The sequence below is a fragment of the Danio aesculapii genome, chromosome 8 (assembly GCF_903798145.1).
Source record: "Danio aesculapii chromosome 8, fDanAes4.1, whole genome shotgun sequence".
Taxonomy (NCBI): Eukaryota; Metazoa; Chordata; class Actinopteri; order Cypriniformes; family Danionidae; genus Danio; species Danio aesculapii.
The window spans coordinates 28,584,152-28,603,559 of NC_079442.1; the positions used below are offsets into that span (position 1 = coordinate 28,584,152).

Genomic DNA, 19,408 nt, shown 5'->3' on the forward strand with positions numbered 1-19,408 from the left:
AATACCGTTAGACCTTGTTCATTGTTTATGGCTTTCAAATGTTCTGGGCCATGACTGAACAAGAAATGAATGGCATCTTATCTATTATTTCTGGTTGTGACCCAAAGCATATGCTGCTTGGGATATATGACGAGATTAAAATGAACAAATATAAAAAACACTTTGCAAGTTCCTGACATTTTGTGCAGGAAAATGTATTCTCCTGAACTGGATAACGAACAAAACTTCCACAAATTCTTCATGGCACAGGGTAATACTTGAATGTGTACCACTGGACTACTTAACTTGTACTTAACACGGCAAAGATAAATTACTGATAAATATAATAAAAAACAATAGAAGAACTGTTAAATTAACGATAAACATGTGAAGTAATTAAGTATTTATTTATTCTTTGTTCATCATTCCCTTTCCCTGCAATAGCTATGTCTGTTAGGAAATGTATTTTAAAGTTCTGTTTTAAAACAATGTGGCTTTTAATTTTACATTGAGATACTATTGTAGCAAAAAAAAAACATTCTGTATAATTTTAAGTTTGTGTGTGTGTGTTTGTGTGTGTGTATGTGTGTGTGTCTGTGTATACACATTCACACAGTGTCCAGCTTAAATGAGTATTAAATTTATTATTTTGAATGAAAATTTTTAATTACAAAAATAAATTGAATTTTTTAAATAAAATTTAAATGACATTAAATGAATAGGCTACTTTCTATATGATGCTATACAATGAGATATTTGTACATACTTTAGATTGGTCAGTACCAAAGCCAAAACTGCATCTAATCTAACAAAGTAACTTAAGATGACAAAATGAGTACACCCAAATGTATTTGTTAGGGGCAAATGTTAAATTACAATTTAATAAAAAAGGACAAATCAAGAGAACAATAAAAATTATCAAATTTACTTTATTTATTTATTTATTTATTTATTTATTTATTTTACAATACCTCATTTGAATTTAAATGTGTAATATTTCTACTCCCAAAGATGTTAGGTGACCAAACACTTATTTTAATTAATAGAACTGTTTAATAGCACTGTTTTGCACCAATAAATATTGTCTATATTCACTGGGAAATGGTTAAGATGTTCATTTTCAAAAGGGGATGTGCTCATTTATGCTGTGCATATATAACATTCATTTAAATTGCTTTTATGTTTGCAGCTTTCCTTTTTTATTAGACATAATGTCAACCATAAATGCTTGCTTTAATACCTTTATTATTATTATTATTATTATTAATAATAATAACCCTTTAACTGCATGCCCCACCAAGAAAAAAAAATGATTGCATTTCTTAACTCCTAATGTCTCTAGTCAACACACTCAATGCATTTTTTTAATGCCCGTAATTTCTAAAAAAAATAAATAAAAATCAACCTCTACCAAATAGTACTATGAAAATCAGAAAATACAAAGTGTAAGTCCAATTTATTTAAAAATATAATCAAAATAAAACATTTTTGAATACTAAATCATCTTTATTTTTTGAAGTATGCCATAAAATATTTCAGATTCAGTTCAGTTTTCTTGGTTTTTCATGTGTAGTAGTGCAACAGGATTATGTTTGTTTGATCATTTTGTCAACCAACAATGCTGTGTAGTGTGTAAACTACTATTTAAAACAGTCATTCTTTAAATTACTTCAAAACAGTAAAACATGGTCAATCATTTGGCAGAGCAGACAGTTAAAGGGTTATTATAATAGTTAATAATTTTAAAAAGACATATGTGCTCAGCAAGCTGAAAAAAAAGCAATTAAATGAGGTGTAAATGCAGCAGAAAGCAGCCTGTCAGTTGAGGCTGAAAGATGGAGCTCTTCACGGATGTTTCGCCTATGCGGACACAGACTCAAGTGCTCCAGCAGAGTGTGTGTGTGTGTGTAGGTCTGCTCATGCGCTCATGAAGAGATGCTGCTGCTGCTGCTGAGAGGTGTGTGCGCTGCGGCGGGCGCTTATTTACACCCGTTCAGTCACACTGCTGATAGAGAAAAGCTCGGGCTCTCCATGGGACATGGACTATCTAAAGGGATTCATGTGTCTCTGCGCTAATACATCTCAAGGTTAGTACTGAGACATGGCGTTGTCCGAGTCGGTTTCTTTACGTAATCTTATTCTTACCGTGTTACGCTGTTTCGGTGTGTCTGCCATCGTTTTTCGCTCTGCGCTCGAGCTGGAAACGTTTTATTTTCAGTCTCTCTGAAGACTGCGCGTCCACAGCTCTCCTTGGCGCTTCCGTTTCTCTTCGCTTTAAATGGGAAAGACGTGTCACTGCTGTGATGAAATGGATTGAAGAGACCATTTCTATTTTGAAATAACATTTTTAGGAAAATTAGCATGCAGGTAAAATATTTACGTATTTTTCGTAATCTTGTCTTTTTAATTTTTGATTAAAACCACAGATTACTGTATGCATACGGTAAATGGTGCAGTGCTACACCATGTTAAGTCCGTAGAGGCCACATCACAGAGATCTTAACATTTACAGTGAGTTGGAGCGTCTGTCAATTTAGCGTTTTTAATGACATGCGAAGTGCACTTAAATAAATAAAAATATGTATATAAATAAATAAGACATATTGCTGTACAGATCCCGCCATGTGCGCCATACTCTTATCTGAATGAACAGGTCGGAGCTTGTTTGTAAACCTATGCGCATGCATTAGTTGCGCGCGCTTGTTCTGACTATTGTATTCACATTCATTCACCTACATTAACCCTTTCAGATCCGTATAATGTTTCAGTGAGTTCCTGTGCTTTATTTGCTCCTAAAAACCCTTGGAGGAGAATCTGTAGTGGTTTCTGTGAGGTGGTCAAAGCTGGCGCATGCTAGCTCGCGGGGCAGTTACCGTGTAATAAGGTTGTTTGATCACCTCATGACCAGATGTCTGCTGGTTTCTTGCTGAATAGAATGATAGGTAGAAAGACGTAGGCTATCATTATATTTTAAAATGTTTATGTAATAATACTACTTTTAAAATACAAACATAATTCTTAGAATAGCTGATATGGCCATTTTCTACTGTTATACAGCATGATAATTTAATTTAGCTTTTGACTGATGATTTCAAATGAACCATTTAGCAACCTAGCGACTAAAAATTCTGTGATTCGGTTACTGAATTACTGAAACGTACACCAGATGTAAACAGGTAAACATTTAAGCAGTTCCATTTTGTTTTAAAAGGTAAATAAAACACTCTTGTTTCTTTTTTTGTCTTGTAGCTCTGCGTTTGCCTCATCAGTGCCACAAGCTGTTCCTCCAAACAGTGCGGAAAGGATTTAAACAGCCTCACTACTGAAGAGGGAGTTTATGACTTGTGCTACATCCACATTTTAACTGTGTGTCAGAAATGCCCCCTTCCATTAATTGGTGCATTAGGTGGGCTGTCTGCTTGTCCTGTATTCTTGCACTGATCCCCAAGATCAGAGGGTCGACACTGAATTGTCACAAAATGTGCATATGCGCCAGCAACATCGTCAGCTGTTCTAAGATGAACCTGACGATGATTCCGTCTGACCTGCCGAACTACACAGCCGTGCTTGATATTAGTTTTAATGAGATAACCGGACTACGCGCACAATGGACCAGGCACAAACTCCCCAATCTCCACAATCTCCTACTCAGTCACAATGGTTTATCATTCATCTCTTCCGAGGCATTCATATTTGTAAAGCAACTGCGCTACTTAGATCTTTCATCAAATGTTTTGCGACAGCTGGACGAGTTCATTTTCGAGCCACTGATACATCTGGAGGTTCTGCTGCTCTACAACAACCACATCTCGCAGATAGACCGCACAGCCTTCACAGGCCTGGGTAGCTTGCAGAAGCTCTACCTAAGCCAGAACCTGATATCCCGCTTCCCTTTGGAGCTCGTCAAGGACAAGAACCGACTGGACAAGCTGAGCCTGTTGGACTTGTCTTCCAATCGGATCAAAGTGCTCCCCATTCAAGACCTGCAGGCGCTGCCGGCCTACATCAAGAATGGGCTTTACTTCCATAACAACACCCTCATCTGCGACTGCGAGTTGTACAGTTTGATGGCTCATTGGAACATCAGAAGACTCAATTCGGCTCTGGACTTCAAGGACGACCATACCTGTGTTCACCCTGGCCCGGATAAACGAGTGCTGCGTTTGTACGAACTCAACATTCATATGAACTGCAGTACGTTTAAAGAAACTGACAGAGAGGCTTATTTGGAGCAGACGCTCATCCTTGACTGTGATACCCGACATCGGGAGGTGTCCAAGACTTGGATGTTACCTGGAAACATAGTGGTTTCTCCTGGCAATAACCTGAGCGCTGTGGTTCTCCCAGACGGTGATCTTGAAATAAAAACAATACGACCTGAGGACTCGGGTGTATACACTTGCTTCGCCGTGAGTGAATACCTGAACGAAACGCTTTATGTGGTGGTCAAAGTCCACAATTTTACCCTCAACGGCAATGGCGATACCCTCAACACTGCTTACACCACTTTGGTGGGTTGCTTGGCAAGCGTGGTCCTGGTTCTTATCTATCTATACCTGACACCCTGCCGCTGCTTCTGCTGTCCCGACAAGTCGAAGAACCATCCTGAAGACAGCATCCACTCATCCATGCTTAGTGTCACACCAACGCATGAGGACATGGCAACGAAAGCAGAGCTCAACAGGCACGTGGCCTTCATTGACCCCAAGGACCTGCATGGACAGAATGGAAAGGTGAATCCAAACGGAGACGAAGAGGTGGATGAGGAGGCCATGCAAGGAAAGGGAAAGCGGAAGAAATCGGTGGCGGACTCAATCAGTTCAGTCTTTTCTGACACTCCTATTGTAGTCTGAGGGAGGATGTGTATTTTTGACTGGAGACAGTTCATTGTTGTGGCTTTCTCGGACAAAGAGACTCAAGTACACAGTTTGCCATCCTCAGTGTTTGGCTTCTTCTGCAAAACCTTTCCAGCATTTTAATCTGTAGCACTTAAGTATATACTGTGAAAAGGTCTTGCCATATTAGTGGAATCTAAACTTGGAGTGTTTAGATGTTCCTGTGAGTTTCAAGCCCACTAAGTGTGACTAGAGGTAGTCTGGGTAAACGTCACATGCAATCTGCGATTTCTCAGTGATCGAGCTAGGAAGCTAAGTTGAGAAACATTCGAACATTAGCACATCTACTATATAATCACATCATAAGCATGAGCTTTGCAGACTGCTAATGTAAAGAAGAATATAGCATAGAATGAAGCCCTTGTAGCTAATCATATTTACCACCTTTAATGCTAAATGACCAACGGTACCACTTTATGAAAAGCCATATGCAGTTGGTCACTGCATGGGGAAAGCAATGCACTGCTGCATTTTAGAGAAAACCATGACAAGAAAATGACGGAAAACTGTGTTTCTATGGATTATTATACGTGTGTTCTGAATGAAGGAGTCAAACAGCGAACTGTGGATTAATGGTCACTTTCCTATGAGACATGTGTAACAGGTAACACTCATGTGATGATAATTTCACGTCTATTAATAAATATACACAATCAAATTATTGTGAAACTGGATTGGCTGGTTGAATCTAGACTTTTTTTTAACAAGCTAGCACAGAATTGTGCCCAGACCACAGACAAAAGAGATGGTTCACCCAAAAAATTTTATTAAGCTGTAGTTTTTCACCGTCTACTTCTTCCAAACCTGTTTTAATTCTTTAATCTCTCTAGAGATAAAATTTTGCGTCCTACTATGTGTCATGGATTGGTCAGGCTCTCACGACCCCCACTCACGAAGATCACCATCACCTGACTTCTAATGAGCACACAGCTGCATCACATTCACGAGCACCAGATAAAAGCACAGCACTCCAGTCGCTCATTGTCCGGGCTCGTCTCGACGAAAGCGGACAACTGAGCGACCACTCAGCGTAGTCATCCTCAGCTAAACAAACGATTTACTTACCTGTTCTCTTTGTATTCCTCCTAGTCTTCCTGGTCCTCCCGAATCGTCCTGTCTTCCAGTCCTTCCAAGTCTGTGTCATCCTCTGTCAGCTGTATCTGGTGTGTGCTGTCCATCCTCGTGTATTCCTGTTACCCAGCCACGGAGGAAAAGACCCCAACATCATTCCTGATCCTCCTGGCTATCCTTCATGTGCTCCTTGTTGTCATTCAATAAACACCCTAACGTTTCCTTACCTCTGTCTCCTGTCCGCTTCATAACAGAAGCCCGGACCCATAACGACGACAACATGAGCACCCTCGATCACTTTCAAGAGCTGGTGGACCAGTTGAAGCGGATTCTACAGCCACCAGCTCCACTTTCCAACGCACCACCAGCACCGAGCACTTCCGCCTCCACAGTTTCTTCTTCGGCCCTTCCTTCCAGTCCCATGGCCCGACCAGCGCCCTACTCAGGCGGAGCGGGGGAGTGCAATGGTTTTCTGTTACAATGTTCCCTCATATTCGAAATGCAACCTTCTCTATATCCCACAGATAAGTCAAAGATCGCCTACATCGTATCACTACTCTCTGGACCTGCACTTAAATGGGCTGAGACGATCTGGAACCAAGCCGGGCCGGTCATGAATTCCATCACTACCTTCACGGAGTATTTCAAAGAGGTGTTTGGACGTTCTGATGGGGAAGTAGCCGCTGGAGAGCAGCTGTATCATCTAAAGCAAGGTACTCTATCTACACAGGAATATGCTCTCCGGTTTCGCACTCTAGCAGCTGCAAGTGGATGGAATGAGAGATCGTTGTTGACCACGTACCGGCTCGGCTTGGAACCCACTCTCCGAATCCAGCTGGCCACATTAGATGATACAATGGGTCTGGAGAGATTCATCCAACATTCTCTCCGATGTTCCGATCGTCTCCGTTCCTATCAACAGGACACCATCACCCCCTCGTCTGCACTCCTCCAATCGCCTGAGTCAACAGCCTCTCCAGAACCAGAACCCATGATAATAGAGTCTGGAAGACTGACATCAGCGGAACGACAGAGGAGGCTGACCCGGGGTCTGTGTCTATACTGCGGTGTCAGTGGACACACCCGTATGGAGTGTCCCCTTCGTCCCATTCGGACTTCAGTGAGTGTATTCAGTACGAATATTGAACAATGTAAACCACTTACTACCACCGTACAAATAACTACTGCCTCTATTTCTCTCCTTGTCACAGCCCTCATCGACTCCGGGTCAGCAGGGAACTTCATCTCCCAATCCCTCTGTCGTCAACTCCACCTCCGTACTGAGGCGTCCTCGCATATATACCAGATACAACCGATAACCCAGTGCACTCGATCTTCGACCCGTATCCATCGACAATGCGAAGACATCCTTCTTCAAGTGGGGCTGTTACATCAAGAGAGGATTCAATTTCTGGTTCTGGAGGGTGCAAATATGGACATCATTCTAGGGCGCCCGTGGCTGGTGAAGCACGATCCCATCATCTCTTGGGGCACAGGAGAGATAAGAAATGGGGATCTGGATGTACACCTACCTGTTTTCCAAATCTCCCTCTTCAAGGTCGGAACCCCCATTTCTTTGTTTGCAACATCGGTCGAGAGCCCTCCTGAGAAGCAGTCTATCCACATTCCTAAGGAGTACAGCTCCTTTCATGATGTCTTCTGCCCCAAGAGAGCTTCCCAGCTACCGCCGCATCGGCCATGGGACTGCGCGATCGACCTAGTTCCAGATGCCCAGTTGCCAAGAGGTAGGATCTACCCGCTCTCGCTTCCAGAGAATCAGGCAATGGAAGATTACATAAGGGAGGCTCTGAGTCAGGGGTACATACGTCACTCAAAATCACCAGCCGCCTCAAGCTTCTTCTTTGTGGCCAAGAAGGACGGAGGGCTGCGTCCATGCATCGACTACAGGGTCCTAAATAACGGTACAGTAAAATACCGATATCCCCTTCCTCTGGTACCAGCCGCTTTGGAACAGCTCCGAGAAGCTAAAGTCTTCACTAAATTGGACCTCCGCAGCGCGTATAATCTGATAAGAATACGTGAGGGGGACCAATGGAAGACAGCATTCGTGACCCCTACTGGCCACTATGAATATGAGGTCATGCCTTACGGTCTGGTCAACGCCCCCTCCGTATTCCAAAACTTCATTCATGAAGTCCTCCGGGAGTTTCTTCACCACTTTGTAATAGTGTACATAGATGACATCCTCATTTACTCCCGGAGTGAGGCCGAACATCGCCAACACGTTGCGGAGGTCCTACACACATTGAGAGAACATCACCTCTACCTCAAAGCGGAGAAATGCTCATTCCACCAGAAGTCGATTCATTTCTTGGGATACATCATTGATCAAACCGGTATACGTATGGATGGGAAGAAAATTGAGGCTGTTCTATCCTGGTCAGAACCCACTTCCATTAAGGAGCTCCAGAGGTTTCTTGGGTTTGCTAACTTTTATAGACGGTTTATCAAGGACTACAGCAGGATTACATCACCTCTCACTAATCTCCTCAAGGGTAAACCCAAAGGACTGGAGTGGACCAAAGAAGCAGCCGCAGCCTTCCGCCTTCTTAAGAAGGAGTTCACAAGGGCCCCACTCCTGACTCATCCTGACCCAAATCTTCCTTTCGTGGTGGAAGTGGACGCATCCACCACCGGCGTCGGGGCAGTATTATCTCAACATCATGATACACCGCCCCGACTGCATCCCTGTGCCTATTTCTCTCGGAAGTTGAGCCCGGCGGAGCAGAATTACAGCATAGGAGACAGGGAGCTGCTAGCAATCAAGCTAGCCTTGGAGGAGTGGCGTCACTGGTTGGAGGGAGCCAAACATCCGTTCCAGGTGATCACAGATCACAAAAACCTCCAATATATCAAAGAGGCCAAGAGACTATGTCCACGTCAAGCCAGATGGTCACTTTTCTTCTCACGTTTTGATTTCTCCATTTCCTATCGTCCAGGACCCAAGAATCTAAGAGCAGACGCTCTCTCTCGTTTACACGAGCATCACGATCATGAAGAACTACCAACGAAGATTCTTCCCGAACACATCTCCATTTGTCCGATCACCTGGAACGCTCCTCCAGTCGTTGCCACTCCGGAAGCCCCTGCTCCGCCGGGATGCCCTCCTCATCGGCAGTTCATACCACCTGAACACCGGGTAGATCTGATCCACTCCTTACATACCTCGCTAGGCACTGGACATCCAGGGATCAACAATACTCTCTCGCTAGTATCCCAACGATTCTGGTGGCCAAACATGGCAAGGGATGTGAGGCAATATGTTCAGGGCTGTAAGGACTGTGCCCAATCCAAGAGCCCACGTCATCTACCCGCTGGAAAGCTCCATCCCTTGCCGATTCCGAACCGTCCCTGGTCACACCTAGGAGTGGACTTTATCACTGATCTCCCTTCGTCAGAAGGTAATACCTGTATTCTAGTCATAGTAGATAGATTCTCAAAGTTTGTCAAACTAATCCCTCTGAAAGGTCTTCCCACAGCCTTTGAAACAGCCGACAATATCTTTAATCAAGTCTTCAGGTCATTTGGTATTCCAGAAGATATTGTGTCGGACAGAGGTCCACAGTTCATCTCACGTCTATGGAAAGCCTTCTTCAAGCTCCTAGGTGTGGCCGTCAGCCTCTCTTCTGGATATCATCCCCAAACCAACGGGCAGACAGAGAGGAAGATTCAGGAGGTGGGACGGTTCCTGAGGACCTTCTGCAGTGGTCACCAGAGCTCCTGGAGCCAGTATTTGGGCTGGGCAGAATATGCCCAAAATTCACTGCGGCAACCCTCCACCGGACTCACGCCATTCCAGTGCGTCCTGGGCTTCCAACCACCGCTCTTTCCCTGGGATGGCGAACCATCTGATGTCCCCGCAGTGGATCACTGGTTCCGGGAGAGCGAGAGAGTCTGGGACGAGGCTCATCAACATCTGCAGAGGGCAGTCCGTCGAAGCAAGGTAACCGCCGATAGAAGAAGGTCTGAAGAACCCAGATACACACCCGGACAAAAGGTGTGGCTATCCACCCGGGACATACGCATGCGACTGCCCTCTCGCAAGTTAAGTCCCCGATTTGTTGGTCCCTTCACCATCGTGGAACAGGTTAACCCCGTCACCTACAAACTACAATTACCCTCTCACTACCGTATTCACCCTACATTCCACGTATCACTCCTGAAACCCTATCACGATCCTGTTCTTCCCTCCACAGAGCCTGACCACGAAGAGGAACCCCCTCCTCCACTGCTCCTAGAAGAAGGAGCCGTCTACGCAGTGAAGGAGATCTTGCGTTCCCGACGTCGTGGTGGCCAGTTGGAGTACCTGGTGGACTGGGAAGGGTACGGCCCCGAAGAAAGGACATGGGTTCCCAGAGCTGATATTCTCGATCCTAGTCTCATGGTGGAGTTTCATGAGAGCCACCCTGAGTTCCCAGCGCCTAGAGGCAGAGGGAGACCACCACGGCGTCGGAGGTGTCGGCCCTCAGGAGCGGGCCCTGGGGAGGGGGGTACTGTCATGGATTGGTCAGGCTCTCACGACCCCCACTCACGAAGATCACCATCACCTGACTTCTAATGAGCACACAGCTGCATCACATTCACGAGCACCAGATAAAAGCACAGCACTCCAGTCGCTCATTGTCCGGGCTCGTCTCGACGAAAGCGGACAACTGAGCGACCACTCAGCGTAGTCATCCTCAGCTAAACAAACGATTTACTTACCTGTTCTCTTTGTATTCCTCCTAGTCTTCCTGGTCCTCCCGAATCGTCCTGTCTTCCAGTCCTTCCAAGTCTGTGTCATCCTCTGTCAGCTGTATCTGGTGTGTGCTGTCCATCCTCGTGTATTCCTGTTACCCAGCCACGGAGGAAAAGACCCCAACATCATTCCTGATCCTCCTGGCTATCCTTCATGTGCTCCTTGTTGTCATTCAATAAACACCCTAACGTTTCCTTACCTCTGTCTCCTGTCCGCTTCATAACACTATGGATGTCAAATGCAACCAATTTCCAACATTCTTCAAAACATCTTCTTTTGCATTCAACAGAAAAAAAGAAACTTATAAAAGTTTGGAACCACTTGAGGGTGAGTACACATTTTCAAAGCTTTGCGTGAGCGATCACTTTAATAAACGTGTATAATCAAATGTGTACGTTTATTAGCAAAAAAAATCACTAATTTTCTAATGAATCATGTGTTCATTTTCAGCCACTTGAGCTCATCTATCATGACAACCAGAAAGTGACATATAATGCTAATGCAATCTTTTAATAGAATGACGTGTCCCATCTGCTTGCTATCTCATCTCTTAGGCTATGATGATTTGAGCCTGGATTCAACAGCCAAAACAGTTTCAGACACTCAGACCTCTTCTCACTCTGCGTTCATTTGCACTTGTGGTGGTTGGAGTCAGTGCTGACTCATCCATTGTCGGAATGGATGTGTTTTTTTTTTCTTTTTTTTTTTCAGCCCTTAAAGCACAGATGTAATCTTTATCAGCCAAAAGCTAAGGGATTTGTATTATTATTAGTTTTAGCTCGAAACATTCTAATTCAAATACATTTTAAGAATAAACTCAAATCAAGCTTGAGCTCAGGTCAAAAACGTGGTAATTAGTCGATCCCCCTGATATTCTAAATAATTACTACAGGCGAACATCAGCGGTCTTTCGAAGACCGATGCTATATTTACATAAACCATGGCATAGGAATCTAGGCTATGAATCATAATGTAATGCGTAAAGCTTGCTGGCTGAAGGAAGATGCGGCTATCCATTTCAGCCTGATACCAACAATTTGCATTTCCATTACAACATTATTATCCTTGTGGATTCAAAAGCCTTGATAGGGATGTTCTAGAACATCATGTAAGGATCATAGTTAGGAAATGAGGATTTTAGAACCCTTTAATAAAGTAGTTCACCTAAAAATTAAAATTTTGCCATGATTTTCTCATCCTCCACTTGTTTTCTGTTGAACAAAAAGGAAGATATACTCAAGAATGTTGCAAAAAGAAGCAAATATTGACTTCCATAGTTTTTTTGATGTACTATGGATGTCAAATGGTTGCTTTCCCACCCAACATTCTTCATAATATCTTGCTTTGTGTTCAACAGAAGAAAGAAAGTCAAAATATTCATAAGCACTTGATTGTGAGAGTAAATGGTGAGGGAATTTTATTTTGAGGTGAACTATCTCTATAATAGTTAGTTAAACACTAAATTAAATTCTGTCATAAAGCTATGCTCATTTTTGGAACATGATTTAAGATCATTTGATTAAGAGATTTTTGTACCTCCATTGAAAGTCAAAACAAACCCTTCAAAACATTCATAGAGAGAGCAAAACAATAATTCCATATGAACTGAGCTGATCTAAATTTTCTAAAAAGACACATTTGTAATAAAGTGCATATTCTCAGCAAAATGCTCCTTTCTATTCTTATTTTCCCGCTAACTAATGAGCTTTGGATACTGAATGGCTTCCAGTCTCTCATGAAAATGTAAAATCTGTAACTTGTGGAATTGCCTTCATTATCTGCAACTTGACTGATATGCAGATATGACTGAATGGTAATTTTATTCTTCCAAATATGAAGACAATTAATTAGAAAATTTTCACAGAAAGCTACTATTAGCACTCAAGAACGAAGACGTTCTTGGGAAATCAATTTACAATGTTTATTTTTTAGGTGATCAAGTAATCTATGCAAGTTAATCCACTGAATAAAAATGTTTGTTTTGGTAATCTTCAATCAAAATCTGACCATTTGCTTTGGCGGTTCTTCTCTATTGATGTCAGTTGATGGCTTCACCCTCAATATTTTTAACCAAACCACTCTTACGGTTAGTTTGCACAAGGGAATGGACAAAAAGATTGCCCAGCCCCCTACTCAATATTATATTTCAATTGGAAATACATCAGCATGCTGAAATAAACTAAAACAGCTAAAATACAGGACTGTCCTGGGAAATCCTGAACAGCTGGCCATCCAACATATAAACAATAATCAACAAACAGTGTATTTCCCAATCAGATTTGGTCACGGAAGCTTAATCATGCTTGCTTGGTGCGTAAGAACCAATGGGTTTCATTCTTGCACGTCATACAGAACATCCGAGTAGGCATGGGGCGGTATACGATTCTGATAGTATGATAACCTTGAAAAAAAAAAAACACGGTTTGATGGTATTGTGATTACTGCTCCAAAATATATATTTTTTAAATGTCTGAGTAAAAAACTTAATTTTTTTCCCCCTTTGAACACAATATATTTTATTTTGAGAAGCATTTCAATATTTTGGAGCAGTAAACATGTCAGGCTAAATAATTCAAATCAATCATTGACTTCTGATGTCTTCATTAGTTTCAAAATCAGATTTCTTTACAATTCCTCTTCGGAAATCTTTACTGCTGGAGATACTGTTGTCCTAAAAAAACGTAAATAAAAAATTTAACATATACCATAGGGACGGTATAGGAGAAGATTTTGACGGCTTTTAAAACCTTGACTTTTCCAAACCGCAATATACACTGAAAACGGTTATCGTCCCATGCCTACATCTGAGTTTCTGCATGAACCAATAATGTTTGTTCTGGCATGTCAAGAAGGTATGGTTGAGCTTTTGTTTAAGCTCACAGATCAATGTTTACATGTTAATAAAAGCCACAAATTTAAATCTGGTCATCATACGTAGTGGTCATGTATCTGTAAAAGATATAGATTAATCTACTTGAATCTTGCAGATTTATTTTAAGTTTATCATTACACTTCTAAAGCATTTGGTCATCAAACATAGTGGTCATGTATCTATCAAAGATATGGATTATTCTACTTGATTCGTGTAGATTTATTTTAATGTTATCATTACAATTTCAAAGCATTTGAGTGAACCGATATGTTAATAAAAGCCACAAATTTAAATCTGGTCATCATACGAAGTTGTCATGTATCTCTGAAAGATATGCATTAATCTACTTGATTCGTGTAAATTTACTTTAATGTTATCGTTACTATTTCAAAGCATTTGAGAGAACAGTTGTTAATAAAAGCCACAAATTTAAATCTGGTCATCATACGAAGTGGTCGTGTACATCTAAAAAAATATTCATTTATCTACTACTTGATTAGTGTAGATTAATTTAAATGTTATTGTTACAATTTCAAAGCATTTGAGTGAACAGATATGGCAATAAAAGCCCAAATTTAAATCTGGTAATCCTACTAGTCATGTCTCTATCAAAGATATGCATTAATCTACTTGATTTGTGTATATTTATTTATGCAGTTATTTTTCCAATTTTAAAGCATTTGAGTTAACTAATTTTCAATGGAATGATAAATAAATAGAGCAGAATTCTTTAATAGATAATCTTCATTTGAGTTCCAAGTCTCATGAGGCTGACTAAACAATTTAGGGATGAATGAACCCTTAAATTCTGGGAATGCTACTTCCATTCTTCTGTTCCTGGAAAGAAATCAGACCCATGTCGCATGTTAACCATAACTGCATATTTATAACGGGGTCTGGATGGGTTCAGCGTGCGCAATCTTGGTTTTGGTCCGACCTCTTTCCCTAGTAACATCGTAATTACATCCTGTTTTTGCGAGCGAGGGAGTGGGTGAACCTATTAAATGTTTGATAGGTGGATGAACTGGCAAACAGTATTATCTCAGGGAGAGAGAGAGAGAGAGAGAGAGAGAGAGAGAGAGAGAGAGAGAGAGAGAGAGAGAGAGAGAGAGAATGACAGATAATAGCAGCTATGGCAGACTGCAGTTATGGGCAGTTTGCTCTCTTACACGGCCCTCCAGCTGCAATCCAAAATTAGTGTGGGGGGAAGAGAAAGGCCTTACCATCACGAGTGCTGTGAGAGGAGGCCTGAGATCTATAGCGGTCCGTTTGCGAAGACACCGAAAAGCCAAACCCCCCCCCCCCCCCCCCCCCCACCCCCCACCCCCCCCTAAAACCACATTTTTTTGGCCTGTCGTGTGTGTGTGTTCTTCTAAAGTGTTTGTCCTTGGCTATTCTGCTACCAGTTCTTGTGAACGGCCACTGTTCATTACTCAGCATCTGACAGTACGTCTGTGCTCAGTGTTTGTTTTTACAGTGTTTATGAGATGGTGTCATTTTAGGTAGCTTTTCTCCCCCTTCGAGGTTCCAAAGAGACTGAATTCCTTGTTCTTGCGTGTTGTTGTTGCTGTTGTTGTTTTTCTGTACAGTTGTCTAGATTCCACTCGTGACTATAGCATATTGGTAAACCTATTTGACACTGACTGTAAAGGTTTTTCTCTGTCATGTATTTTGAATTCTGATCACACATTTGTATCTATTGCGTGTTGTTATTTAGGCACATCAATTGAGATTTTTAAAAAAATGTCATTAAATTAAATCTCAAGAGGCATCAGACTTTATCGGAGAGTCAATTCTGTTGTTTTACTCTTTTACTCTACCATTTTACTCTTGTAATCAGATGTTTTCTGAGTGGAATGTGATATTTAACACACACACACACAGACAAAACGTTTTAGACTGGGAAATTGTTTATGGAACTTAATTTAAAAACAGGAGGCTCTTTTTGGCTAATGGTTCGATAACCAATATGATATAAGTTGAAAATAATTTTGTTATTTTAATTTAAAGGGATAGTTCACAAAAAAAATGAAAATTCTGTCATCACTTGTTCCAACCCCGTTTGAGTTTTTAACTTTTGTTGAACAGAACACAGATCAAAATGTATAGAGCTGAAAAATACCTGTAACCATTGACTTAACGGAAGTCAATAGCCTCCTTCACAAAGTGATACCGGTAAATATCCATAAAATATCCAGAACAAATTACTGGTAAATTAAAAAAAGTGCTGTTCACACAGGCAAGGACATTCCGAAATTTTTCCAGAAAAGACCATGCACACATCCATTCTAAAATACCAGTAAATTCTGGTTAAACATCATTAACCAGAAATGACCTCTAAACGGCTGCGCCTGTATTTGTAAACTTTAGCCCCTTTCACACAGTGATACTGGTAAATATGTGGAAAATTGCCTGAATGAATTTACCGGTATTTTCAAAAAGGGCCTGTTCACACTTGATCCCTTTGCCAGTAATTTTCCGGAAAGGTCTGTATGTGTGAAAGGGACTAATGTTTACCGGTTTTCAGTTTTCTTAAAAATGTTATGTTCAACAGAACAAAACGAAAACGTCAAACTGGTTTGGAACAAGTCAAGAGTGAGTAAATGATAACAATAAAAATTTTGGGGTTGAACTATCCCTTTAAGACAAACTGTTTTTTTATTATTATATTAGCAATTAACTGTTCGTCATCTTAAATATGTACTAGGAAATTAAAAAGTGTGACTTTTTCATGTTTCACATTTTTTCATGATTTCATGTTGACTTCCAGAACTTCAGAGGGGATATTGGAAGAACTCGACTCTCCAAACTGTCCTATATTAGCTTAAAAAAAATATGCCAAAGGGCCATGAAGACAAATGTTTTTGTTGCTTAATTTATTTTTAATTTTGATTAGTTAATCAGCTTCAATTAGCTTCACATTCTTTTTATTTATACAGTTTAACTTAATATTTCTTTAGTCAGTATGATTGATGTTAGTTGTGGTGACCAAAAACGTTCATTTGATTCAACAACAACAAAATATAAGAGCAATATTTGTTTACGTTTCATTTATATCAAGTGCGAGAACTACTGATAACTACACTGTGAAAAAAGTGTTCCCCACAATCGATTTGTGTTTGGACAACATGAAGCAATTAAGTTAATTAAGGAACTTCAGTGGATTGAACATAAAACAATTAAGTTGTCCCACAAAATAAAATCAAGAATCATCTTGTTTTTTTAGCTCACTTTAACTAAGTAGTTAAGTTTAATCCTAGACAACATTAGTAGAGCTTTTAATTTAGAACTTTTAATTTAGAAGACTTTTAGCTAAAGCTGAGGTCATTGGTGATTTATAAAATTCAATGACTACTGGCATTTAAAAAAAAAAAGCCCCCTGGTGATAAACAGAGAATTTATAAGATGAAACACTCTGGCTGTGCAAGAAACTGAACATTATTTCCTTCAACCAATATCTTTGGCAAAAAAAAAAACTCAATGTATTGTCAGGAAGCACAGCTGTTTACTTGTATTTTATAAAACAAAATGATCTACAGTTTCAGCTAAAATATAATTTAATGTTCTGCTGAAGAAAAGATGTCATGAAAATATTAACCTTGATTTAATTAAAAACATTTTATTTTTTAAGTGAACTTTTCTTACTGTTCTAACTCTGTGGAGTGATGATATCTACAGGACAGCTTTGAAAAGTGGATTAATAATGTTGGAATCACCTTCAAAACTATTTTCCCTGATAATAAACAACTAAAACAATTCATGTCAGAATCAATTATCTGCATTACACCTGAGCATTTAACCAACAGACAGCATGAACATTCTTGGTGTGTACTCTGATATTGTTATTTTTATATTGATCTTTCTTGATGTGAACAGGTTATTAAAACTCAGAACTAGAAGTATTTGGTAATAAAAAGTAGATCAGGTTCCTTCTGTCCTTTTAAAATTCTTGATTAACAGAGTTAAAACAAGTAACTACAGTTGAAGACAAACTTATTAGCATTTCTAAAAAAAAAAATTGCAAGTAATGTGAGAAAAAAAAATTTTTAGAACTAATTTATAACAACAAATTTCATCATGACGACAGTACATAACATTTTATTCGTTATTTTACAAGGTACCAATGTTCAGTGTAAAGTGCAATTTAAAGGCTTAACTAGGATAATTAGGATTAACTAGGCAGGTTAGGTTCATTAGGCAAGTCATTGGACAACAATGGTTGTCAGTCTGAAAAAAATATATATTAATGGGGATAATAATATTGACCTTTGCAGTTTTTACATTATTATTTTTTTTTATTCCAGCCAAACTAAAATAAGACTTTTTTCATAAGTGAGATTGGGAAAATATACACTACCTGACAAAAATCTTGTCGCCTATCCAAGTTTTAGGAACATCAAATAATAACTTGACGTCTAGTTGATCATTTGGTATCAGAAGCGGCTTATATGAAAGGCAAAGGCCTCTGCGCTTCTTTTACCAAAATAAAATATGATCATGCCTTGATTTTTAATTATTTAATTAGTACAGTAAAGCCTGACTTTGCTAAGACAAAAAGTCTTGTCACTTAATAGAAATAACATACTAACTTACTAAATGTACTAAATAATGTAATAATTTATTATTAAAGTCATCTGGAATGGCAAAGAAAGCATTCGTGCAGTTCATCAAGATGCTTTGGATTCATCTTTAATGCCTCCTCCCTCATCTTACCCAAAACATGCTCAATATTGTTTATGTCTGGTGACTGGGCTGGACAATCCTGGAGCACCTTGTTCTTCTTTGCTTTTAGGAACTTTGCCGTGGAGGCTGAAGTATGAGAAGGAGCGCTATCCTGCTGAAGAATTTGCCCTCTCCTGTGGTTTGTAATGTAATGGGCAGCACAAATGTCTTGATACCTCAGGCTGTTGATGTTGCCATCCACTCTGCAGATCTCTTGCATGCCTCCACACTGAATGCAACCCCAAGCCATGATTTTTCCCTCACCGAACTTGACTGATTTCTGTGAGAATCTTGGGTTCATGTGGGTTCCAATAGGTCTTCTGCAGTATTTGTTTGATTGGGAGGCAGTTCAACAGATGATTCATCTGAAAAATCTACCTGCCACTTTTCTAAATGATCAACTAGAAGTCAAGTTATTATTTGTTTGCTCTTACAACTGGGATCGACAACAAGACTTTTGTCAGGTAGTGTATATAGAAAACACTGAAAATGTCCTTGCTCCGTTAAACATTTTGGAAATTTTGAAAAACCATTTAAATGTCCTAGGAAGGCTAATAATAACAACTGTATATCAACAGCATTAGACAATTTTATAACTAATATTTGAGAACATATCAGAGATAAAAACCAACATCTAATAGAATCACAGCAATGAACGTGTCTGTGCCAAATCCTAGAAAACAGGCATCCTGATATATTTAGATATCGCTAATAAACTGTATGAATCTTAATGGGTGAGATCTAAAGCCTCCGCCATCATAACTACCCTCAGAGAGAGAAAGAGAGAGAAAGAGCAAGAATAGAAACACTGTCAGGTCCAGTTTTAGAGCTAGCTGTAAAAGTTTATTTAGTCTGAATGTCAGAAACAAGACTGATGAGTGCTGTGTGCCGCATATTTCTCTGCGAGACTGAGAAGGACACCATATGGATTGTGCAGAAACTGATTCTGGATCAACGCTCCTCACACATGGAAGCTTACATGTGAGAAGTATTATTTATTAAAAATCTAAAAGTGAATAATATATTAAATTGACCATTTGGTTTTTTATTTCCCCCTATAATTTCTGTCCGAGACGCACAGATATGAGGATGCTTACATTTAGCACTATT

At 40.1% G+C, this 19,408-nt stretch overlaps 1 protein-coding gene across 1 annotated transcript; it reads left to right on the forward strand.

Annotated features, from left to right (window-relative positions):
• The first annotated feature begins 1,912 nt into the window (after positions 1-1,912).
• On the forward strand, positions 1,913-5,652 carry amigo1 (adhesion molecule with Ig-like domain 1). Its single transcript, XM_056464376.1, has 2 exons — positions 1,913-2,066; positions 3,229-5,652. The coding sequence occupies exon 2, from the start codon at positions 3,357-3,359 to the stop codon at positions 4,830-4,832; it is 1,476 nt and encodes a 491-aa protein (XP_056320351.1). The 5' UTR covers positions 1,913-2,066; positions 3,229-3,356; the 3' UTR covers positions 4,833-5,652.
• Positions 5,653-19,408: the final 13,756 nt, after the last annotated feature.